The 10,609-nt window shown below is 43.4% G+C and overlaps 1 protein-coding gene across 1 annotated transcript; it reads right to left on the bottom strand.

Moving 5' to 3' along the window:
- Positions 1 to 212: 212 nt before the first annotated feature.
- On the bottom strand, positions 213 to 8,178 carry HOXC4 (homeobox C4). The gene is made up of 2 exons (XM_086870443.1): positions 7,686 to 8,178; positions 213 to 541 (listed from the first exon to the last, which is right to left on the bottom strand). Exons 1-2 carry the CDS (start codon positions 8,116 to 8,118, stop codon positions 213 to 215), a joined length of 762 nt encoding a protein of 253 aa, XP_086726569.1. The 5' UTR covers positions 8,119 to 8,178.
- Positions 8,179 to 10,609: the final 2,431 nt, after the last annotated feature.

Here is a 10,609-nt window from a genome sequence, read left to right as displayed (position 1 = left end):
TTCCCATTGGAACCCCACCGAACCCCGGGAATTCCCGCTGGAATTCCATCAGAACCCGGGAATTCCCGCTGGAACCCCACCGAACCCCGGGAATTCCCGTTGGAACCCCACCGAACCCCCGGGAATTCCCGCTGGAATTCCATCAGAACCCGGCAATTCCCATTGGAACCCCTCCGAACCCCCCGAATTCCGCCCTCTCCCCGTCCCCCCGCTCACAAGCGGGTGATGTCCTCGGGCCGCGGCGGCTCCGCGGGCGCGGGGGGCTCGGCGGGCGCGGCGGGCGCGGCGGGCGCGGGGGGCGCGGGGGTCCCGCGGCTCTTGGTGTTGGGGAGCCGGTGATCCTTCTTCCACTTCATGCGGCGGTTCTGGAACCAGATCTTGATCTGGCGCTCCGAGAGGCTGAGCGAGTGCGCGATCTCGATGCGGCGCCGGCGGGTCAGGTAGCGGTTGTAGTGGAATTCCTTCTCCAGCTCCAGCACCTGCTGCCGCGTGTAGGCCGTGCGGGAGCGCTTGGGCTCGCCCCCGGAGAAGTTGGGGTTCACTGGAAATGGGGGGAAATGGGGGGGAAATAGGGGGGGAAAGGGGGGAAAATAGGGGGGGAAAAGGGGGGAAAATAGGGGGGGGAAAGGGGGGAAAATAGGGGGGGAAAAAAGGAGGAAAATAGGGGGGAATAGGGGGAAAAAGGGGGGAAAAGAGGAAAAAAAGGGGGCAAATAGGAGGGAAATAGGGGGAGAAAATAGGGGGAAAAAGGGGGGGAGAAGGGGGGGAAAAGGGGGAAAAAAGGGGGAAAAAAGGAGGAAAATAGGGGGGAATAGGGGGAGAAAATAGAGGGGAAAAGGGGGGAAAAAGGGGGAGAAAAAGGGGGAAAAAAGGGGGGAAAAGAGGAAAAAAGGGGGGGAAATAGGGGGAGAAAATAGGATGAAAAAGGGGGGAAAAAGGGGGGAAAAGGGAGGGAAAAGGGGAAAAAGGGGGGAGAAAATAGGGGGAAAAGGGGGAAAAAGGAGGGAAAAAGGGGGGAAAAAGGGGGGAAAAGGGGGGAAAAAGGGAGGGAGAAGGGGGGAAAAAGGGAGGGAAAAAAGGGGGGAAAAAGGGGGGAAAAAGGGGGAAAAAGGGGATAAATAGGGGTGGAAAATAGGGGGAAAAAGGGGGGAAAAAGGGAGGGAAAAGGGGGAAAAAAAGGAGGAAAATAGGGGGAAATAGGGGGAGAAAATAGGGGGGAAATAGAGGGGGAAGAGGAAAGGGAAAAGAGGGGGAATAGGGGCAAAGGGGGAAAAAAGGGGAGAAAAGGGGGAGAAAAAGGAGGGAATAGGGTGGGAAATAGGGGGAAAAAGTTGGGAAATAGGGAGAAAATGGGAGGAAGAGGAGGGGGAAAAAAGGGGAAAAAAGGGGGGGAAAAAGGGAGAAAAAGGGGGAAAATATGGGAAGAATAGGGGGGAAAAACGGGGGAAAAAAGGGGGGGAAGGAGGGGAAACAGGCGAGGGAAAAGTGGGGATAAAGGGGAAATAAAGGGGGGAAAAAGAGGGAAAAAGGGGGGAAAAGTCGGGGGAAAAGGGGAGGAAAGAGGGGAGGAAAAGGGGGAATAAAGGGGGGAAAAGGGGGAAAAAAGGGGGGAAAAAGTCGGGAGAAAAGGGGGAGGAAAAAGGGGGGAAAAGGGGGAAAAAAGGGGGGATAAATGAAAATAAAAGGGGGAATTAAAGGGGGGATTAAAGGGAAATAAAAGGGGGAATAAAGGGGGAAAAGAGGGAGGAAAAAAGGGGAAAAAGGAGGAATAAAGAGGGGGATAGGGCAAAAAAAAGGGGAGGAAATGTAGATTTAAAAAGTGAGAAAAATAGGAATAAAAGGGGGGAAAAAAGGGGAAATAAAATAAGAATTAAAGGGGGAATAAAGGCAATAAAAGGGGGAAATTGTATTTATAAAAGGAAAATAAAAGGGGAAAAAGGAGAGAGGGAAGAAAGAGTTAAAAAACGGACTCGAAAAATCAAATTAAAATTAAAAAAAAAACGGAAAATAAATGAGGTTAATAGGAAAAAAAAATACAGGAAAAAAAATAAAACCACACCAAGAAAAATCGGGTTAACAAAAAAAAAAGAGGTTGGCAGGGGAAAAAAGGCAAAAAAAGTTGAATTTAGGGAAAAGAAACGGAGGGAAAAGGAGTCGGGTTAATAAAAAAATCACGCGGAAAAAAAAAATGAGGGAAGGCAAAAAAAAAGCGGCAAAAAATGAAGGGTAAAGGGAAAATAAACACAGGAGAAAAATGAGATTAACAGGGAAAAAACACAGCAAAAATAAATGAGGTTTAGGGGGAAAAAGAGGGGAAAGAAATGAGGAAAAATGAGATTGGCAGAAATAAAAAAAAAACCGGGAAAAATCGGGTTAAGAACAAAAAAAAATTGGAAAATAAAATCGGATTTATAGGAAAAAAACAAGCCGGAGAAATAAATTAATTAACAGATAAATAAATAAAGTCAGCAGGGGAAAAAAGGCGCCAAAAATGTGAAATTAACAAGAAAAAAAAACCAAAGAATGGGATAAATTGGGAAATGCGGGAATCAAATGAAGAGAGGAAAAAAAGGAGGAAAAAAGTCAAAAAAGACAAAAAATCCGCACTGAGAAAATGAAATAAAGGGAAAAAAAAGCCCCAAGAAGAAATAATGAAATGAAAAGAGAAAAACTCGGCGAGGAAAGAAAAGAGGAACCGAAAAAAAGGCAGAAAAAGTGAAATAAATGCAAAAAGAGAAAAGAAAAAAATATAAATAAATGGGAAACAAGGCCAGAAAAATCCGGGGGAAAAAAAAAATAAAGGAAGGGAATAAAAAAAGGGGAAAAAATCGCACAAAAAAAAAATTATAGAAATGAAGGAAAGGAGATGGAGAAGAAAATTTAAATGATAAAAATAATAAATAAAAAGATAAAAGATTAAAGGAGGGGAAAGGAGAAGGAGAAGAAAACGGCCAAAAAAAATTAAATTAAAAATTAAAAATATAAAGGAAGGGAAAGGGGATGGAGAAAGAAATGAAATGGACAAAAAAAATGGGGAAAATACATGAAAAAATTAAAATTAAAGGGGGGAAAGGGGAAGGAGAAGAAATCTCAAAGGAGCAAAAAAAAAAACCCAGAAAAAAATAAATTAAAAAGAATTAAAAATAAATGGGGGAAAGGAGAAGGAAAAGAAAACTCAAAGGACAAAATAAAGCAGAAAAAAATTAAATTAAAAAGAAAATAAAGGGGGGAAAGACAAGAAAACTCAAAGGGGGGGGAAAAAAAAGGTAAAAAATTAAATAAAAAATGAAAAAAAATAAAGGAGGGAAAGGAGAACTCAAAGGGAAAAATAAAGCAGAAAAAAATTGATATAAAAATGTAAATAAAGGAGGGAATTAAAGGGGAAAGAGGAGAAAATTCAACCGACAAAACAAGGAAAAAAATTAAATTAAATAAAAAATAGAGGAGGGAGAGGGGAAGGAAAAATAAACTCAGGAGGCAAAAAAAAACCGTAAAAAATTAAATAAAACAATTAAAAAATAAAGGAGGGAGAGGGGAAGGAGAAACAACCACAACACCCAAAAAAAAACCCCATAAAAATGAAATAAAACAATTAAAAAATAAAAGAGGGAGAGGGGAAGGAGAAAAAAAAACTCAACGGGCAAAAAAACCCATTAAAAATTAAATAAAATAAAGAAAAAATAAAGAAGGAAAAACAGGAGGAGAAAGAACCTGAACACCCCAAAATAAACCAGTAAAAATTTAAATAAAACAATTAAAAAATAAAGGAGGGGAAGGAAAAACAACCTCAAAACTCCCCGAAAAAACCCGTAAAAAAATTTAATAAAACAATTAAAAAATAAGAGGGGAAGGAGGAAAAAAAAAACTCAACGGGCCAAAAAACCCTTAAAAATTAAATAAAATAAAGAAAAAATAAAGAAGGAAAAACAGGAGGAGAAAGAACCTCAAGACGCAAAAAAAAGCCTTAAAAATTAAATAAAAAGTAAATAAATAGAGGAGGGAAAGGGGAAGGAAAAACAAACTCAACACCCCAAAAAAAACCATTAAAAATTTAAATAAAACAATTAAAAAATAAAGGAGGGAAAAAGAGAAAGAGAAACAGCCCCAAAACCCCCCAAAAAAACAGCAAAAATTTAAATAAAACAATTAAAAAATAAAGGAAGGAGAGGGGAAAGTAAAAACAACCTCAAAACCCCCCCAAAAAAAACCCGTAAAAAATTAAATAAACAAATTAGATAAAAAAATTTAATAAAACAATTAAAAAATAAAGGAGGGGAAGGGGAAGGAAAAACAACCTCAAAATCCCCCCCAAAAAAACCCGTAAAAAATTCAATAAAATATTAAATAAAAAAATAAATATAAAAATTAAATAAAAAAAATTAAATAAAAAAATTAAATAAAAAATTTAAATAAAAAATTAAATAAAAAATTAAATAAAACAATTAAATAAAAAAATTTAATAAAAAAATGTGATAAAACAATTAAAAAATAAAGGAGGGGAAGGGGAAGGAAAAACAACCTCAAAACCCCCCCCCAAAAAAAACCCGTAAAAAATTCAATAAAAAAAATTAAATAAAAGAAATAAATAAAAAAAAAAAAAAATAAATAAAAAATTAAATAAAACAATTAAAAATAAAAAGGAGGGGAAGGAAAAACAACCTCAAAACCCCCCCCAAAAAAAACCCGTAAAAAATTCAATAAAAAAAATTAAATAAAAGAAACAAATAAAAAAAAAAAATTAAATAAAACAATTAAAAATAAAGGAGGGGAAGGAAAAACAACCTCAAAACCCCCCCCAAAAAAACCGTAAAACATTAAATAAAACAATTAAATAAAAAAAAATAAATAAAGAAAATAAATAAAAAAATAAATAAAAAAATTAAATAAAACAATTAAGAAATAAAAGAGGGAAAACAGAAGGAGAAACAACCCCAACACCCCACAAAAAAACCCCAAAAAACCCCAAATTAAACCCCAAAACCAAACCCCCACCTCCCCAAACCCCGGAGAAGCGACGGAAATCAACAATAAAATAATTAAAATTCCCGATAAAAGCGGCGGGCGAATGCAAGGAGCGGCTGCAGGGGCCGGGCAGGGTTTCCCCGGCTGGAAAATGTGAATTATTGCGGCTCGGGCCGCTATAAAATTGATGGGGGGTGTAATTACCCGCCGTAAATCCCCGCTCAATTGTGCTCGGCCGCCCGCAGGAAATTCCAGGGAAAAGAGGGAAAAATCCCAGATCCAGGCGGGATGGAGAGGGACGAGAGGGGATGGAGCTGCTTTGGACAGGGGGAGGCGGGGAATGGGGATGGGAAAGGGGAAAAAAGTTAATTTTGGTGTGAGGATGATGAGAAAAATGGGGATGGAAAAGGGAAATAAAGTTAATTTTTAATGGGAATGGGGTGAGAAAAACAGGGGTGGAAAAGGGGGAAATAAAGTTAATTTTGGGCTGAGGATGGAGATGGAGAACAAGGATGGGAAAGGGGGAAATAAAGTTAATTTTTAATGGATAAAAGGGTGAGGAAAACAGGGATGAAAAGGGGGAAATAAAGTTAATTTTTAATGGGGAAAAGGGTGAGAAAAACGGGTGGAAAAGGGAAATAAAGTTAATTTTTAATGGGGAATAGAGTGAGGAAAACAGGGGTGGGAAAGGGGGAAATAAAGTTAATTTGTAATGGAAAATGGGGTGAGAAAAACAGGGATGGAAAAGGGGAATAAAGTTAATTTTTAATGGGGAAAAGGTGAGAAAAACGGGTGGAAAAGGGAAATAAAGTTAATTTTTAATGGATAAAAGGGTGAGAAAAACAGGGGTGGAAAAGGGGGAAATAAAGTTAATTTGTAATGGAAAATGCAGTGAGAAGAACAGGGATGGAAAAGGGGGAAATAAAGTTAATTTTGGGGTGAGGATGATGAGAAAAATGGGGATGGAAAAGGGGGAAATAAAGTTAATTTTTAATGGGGAATAGAGTGAGGAAAACAGGGGTGGAAAAGGGGAAATAAAGTTAATTTTTAATGGATAAAAGGGTGAGGAAAACGGATGGAAAGGGGGAAAATAAAGTTAATTTGTAATGGGGAATGGGGTGAGGAAAACAGATGGAAAAGGGGGAAATAAAGTTAATTTTTAATGGAAAATGCAGTGAGAAAAACGGATGGAAAGGTGGAAATAAAGTTAATTTTGGGGTGAGGATGGTGGAGAAAAAGGGGATGGGAAAAGGGGAATAAAGTTAATTTTTAATGGGGAAAAGGGTGAGAAAAACGGGTGAAAAGGGGGAAATAAAGTTAATTTTTAATGGGGAATAGAGTGGGGAAAACAGGGATGGAAAAGGGGGAAATAAAGTTAATTTTGGGGTGAGGATGATGAGGAAAACAGGGATAGAAAGTGGAAAATAAAGTTAATTTTGGGGTGAGGATGATGAGGAAAAGAGGCACAGAAGAGGTGAAAGTGAAGTTAATTTTTACCAGAGTGAGGATGATGAGGATGAGGATGAGGATGAGGATGAGGATGAGGATGAGGATGGGGATGAGGATGAGGATGAGGATGGGGATGAGGATGAGGATGAGGATGGCGCAGGAATTCAGGCACGGAGGAGACAAAAATAAAGTTAATTTTTAACGGTGAGGATGATGAGGATGAGGATGATGAGGGTGGTGAGGATGATGAGGATGGTGAGGGTGGTGAGGATGATGAGGGTGGTGAGGATAGTGAGGATGATGAGGATGATGAGGATGGTGAGGATGATGAAGGTGGCTCAGTAAACCATGGAAAAGACAAAAATAAAGCGAATTTTACCAGAGTGAGGATGATGAAGATGATGCAGGAAATCAGGCATGGAAGAACCAAAAACAAAGTTATTTTTACCAGAGTGAGGATGATGAGGATGAGGAGGATGATGAAGATGAGGATGATGAAGATGATGCAGTAAACCGTGGAATAGACACAAGAACAAAGTGAATTTTGCCCGGGTGAGGATGATGAGGATGGCTCAGTAAATCATGGAAGAAACAAAAACAAAGTTAATTTCACCAGAGTGAGGATGATGAGGATGAGGATGATGAAGATGATGAAGATGATGATGCTGATGATGAAGATGAAGCAGTAAACCATGGAAAAGACACAAACACAGAGTGAATTTTGCCCGGGTGAGGATGAGGATGATGAGGATGATGAAGATGACGAAGATGAAGCAGTAAACCATGGGAAAGACAAACACAGAGTTAATTTTACCGGGGGCGAGGATGATGAGGATGATGAGGACGCTGAAGATGATGAGGATGAGGATGAGGATGATGATGAAGATGATGAAGATGAAGCAGTAAACCACAGAAGACACAAACACAAAGTGAATTTTACCGGGGTCAGGATGATGAGGATGATGAGGACGCTGAAGATGATGATGAGGATGATGAAGATGAGGATGAAGATGATGAAGATGAAGCAGTAAACCACAGAAGACACAAACACAAAGTGAATTTTACCGGGGCGAGGAAGGCGCAGGAGCACAGAGGAGACGAAAATAAAGTTCTTTTTTGACCGGCCACAACCCGAGCGAGGCCGGCGCGGGGGAGGCGACAACAAAAACTTTCCCTGGGTCCCTTTTTTTTGGGGGGGGGGGGAAAGAAGGGGGATTCCCCAAATAATTTATCCAAATTTTTCCAAATTTTTCCAGTTTTTCCCCAAATCCTACCGGTGCTGACGTGGATTTTTTTCATCCAGGGATAAACTACGGGAGCTTTGGCCGAGCCGGGCTCGGGATTCCCGCACGGAGCCGGACCCGGGGGCTCGCAGAGCTGAGGCTTCTCCGCCAGGTGCTGCCTCCCTCCTCCTCCTCCTCCTCCTCCTCCTCCTCCTCCTCCTCCTCCTCCTCCTCCTCCTCCTCCTCCTCCTCCTCCTCCTCCTCCTCCTCCTCCTCCTCCTCCCCTCTGGAGCCCCCCGCAGCTGAAGGGGCGCTCGGGGAATCCTCCCCGGGGCCCCCCGAAGATCTCGGGGTGCTGCTGCGGGAACCGCCCGTAATACTCGGGGCTGTGCTCGGGGATGTAATTACTCTGCGAATATTCCTCGCATGGAGGGAATTTCGGATCGATGTAGCCCGAGTCCATCAAATAAGAGCTCATGATCATTAATTTCTGGAGTGGAAAATAATTTTTCTCGCTTTGTCGTTTTTCTGCTCCATAAAGCCCTCCTACTCGCGGCCACCCCGTAAAGTTTCTTCCACCATGTGACGAGCGCGGCCAATGGCGCCCTGGCCCCCGGGCCCCGGATCAGGAACCCAAAGCGCCGCAAAATTCACCCAAAACGCGGGGGGAGAACCGTGGGAGGGAGGGGAGACGGGGACGGGAGCGGAAGGGGCGGAAAATGAGCCCAAAATGGGATGGGGAGGGGTCGGGAAAACGAGGAGAGAGAGCGGGTCATGGATAACGGAGCGAAAATGATGTGAAATGAACCCAAAATGGGATGGGAGGGGAGATTTGGGGTGAGGGGAGAGACCTGACCATGGATAACAGAGTGAAAATGATGTGAAATGAACCCAAAATGGGATGGGGAGGGGATTTGGGGTGAGGAAAGAGACCTGACCATGGATAACAGAGCGAAAATGACACGAAATGAACCCAAAATGGGATGGGGAGGGTCGGGAAGGGTTGGGAGGGTGAGGGGAGAGACCTGACCATGGATAACAGAGCAGAAATCCCATGAAATGAACCCAAACTGGGATGGGGAGGGGTCGGGAAGGGGATTTGGGGTGAGGGGAGAGACCTGACCATGGATAACGGAGCAAAAATCCCATGAAATGAACCCAAACTGGGATGGGGAGGGGTCGGGAAGGGGATTTGGGGTGAGGGGAGAGACCTGACCATGGATAACGGAGCAAAAATCCCATGAAATGAACCCAAAATGGGATGGGGAAGGGGATTTGGGGTGAGGGGAGAGCTCAGGTCAGGGATAACGGAGCGAAAATCCCATGAAATGAACCCAAAATGGGATGGGGAAGGGGATTTGGGGTGAGGAGAGAGACCTGACCATGGATAACAGAGTGAAAATGACACGAAATGAACCCAAAATGGGATGGGGAGGGGTTGGGAAGGGGATTTGGGGTGAGGAAACAGACCTGACCATGGATAACAGAGCGAAAATCCCATGAAATGAGCCCAGAATGGGATGGGAGAGGGTGGGAGGGTGAGGGGAGAGAGCAGGTCATGGATAACGGAGCGAAAATGATGTGAAATGAACCCAAAATGGGATGGGAGGGGTCGGGAAGGGGATTTGGGATGAGGGGAGAGCTCAGGTCACAGATAACGGAGCAAAAATCCCATGAAATGAACCCAAAATGGGATGGGAGAGGTTGGGAAGGGGATTTGGGGTGAGGAGAGATACCTGACCATGGATAACAGAGCAAAAATCCCGTCAAATTCACCCAGAATGGGATGGGAAGGGTTGGGAGGGTGAGGGGAGAGAGCAGGTCATGGATAATGGAGCGAAAATCCCGTGAAATGAACCCAAAATGGGATGGGAAGGGGTTGGGAAGGGGATCTGAGGTGAGAGGAGAGCTCAGGTCAGGGATAAAGGAGCGAAAATCCCATGAAATGAACCCAAACTGGGGTGGGGAAGAGTGGGAAGGCAAGGGGAGAGCTCAGGCCATCGGTAAGGGAGAGAAAATCCCATGAAATTCACCCAAATTTGGGATGGGGAGGGTTGGAAGGTGAGGGGAGAGCTCAGGTTGTGCATAAGGGAATGAAAATCCCATGAAATGAACCCAAAATGGGATGGGAGGGGTTGGGAAGGGGATTTGGGGTGAGGGGAGAGACAAATCCACGGATAAAAGAGTGAAAATCCCGTAAATTCACCCAAATTTGGGATGGGGAGGGGTGGAAGGTGAGGGGAGAGCTCAGGCTGTGGATAAAGGAATGAAAATCCCATGAAATGAACCCAAAATGGGATGGGAAGGGTCGGGGAGGGGATTTGGGGTGAGGGAAGAGCTCAGGCCGAGGATCAGGAACCCAAACCCCCCCAAAATTCCCCCAAAACAGCCCCGGAGAAAGGAGCAGAAATCCCCTAAAATTGCCCCAAATTGGAGTGAGGGGATTTGGGGATTTGGGATTTGGGATTTGGGATTTGGGATTTGGGGATTTGGGATTTGGGGATTTGGGGATTTGGGATTTGGGATTTGGGATTTGGGATTTGGGATTTGGGGATTTGGGGATTTGGGATTTGGGGATTTGGGATTTGGGATTTGGGGATTTGGGATTTGGGATTTGGGATTTGGGGTTTGGGCATTTGGGATTTGGGGATTTGGGATTTAGGATTTGGGATTTGGGATTTGGGGATTTGGGGATTTGGGATTTGGGGATTTGGGATTTGGGGATTTGGGGATTTGGGGATTTGGGGATTTGGGATTTGGGATTTGGGGATTTGGGGATTTGGGGATTTGGGATTTGGGGATTTGGGATTTGGGGATTTGGGGATTTGGGGATTTGGGATTTGGGTATTTGGGATTTGGGGATTTGGGGTGGAAGAGACCAAGGGTTCGGCAGCTGATCCCCCTTGGGCCCCTTTTGGGGTGATTTGGGATGGATTTGGGATATTTGGGGATGGATTTGGGGTGTTTGGGGTGTT

Source organism: Cyanistes caeruleus, chromosome 32, assembly GCF_971803275.1.
Source record: "Cyanistes caeruleus chromosome 32, bCyaCae1.hap1.1, whole genome shotgun sequence".
Taxonomy (NCBI): domain Eukaryota; kingdom Metazoa; phylum Chordata; class Aves; order Passeriformes; family Paridae; genus Cyanistes; species Cyanistes caeruleus.
The sequence above is the reverse complement of the archived record's forward strand: the minus strand, read 5'-3'. Positions and strand labels throughout refer to the sequence as shown.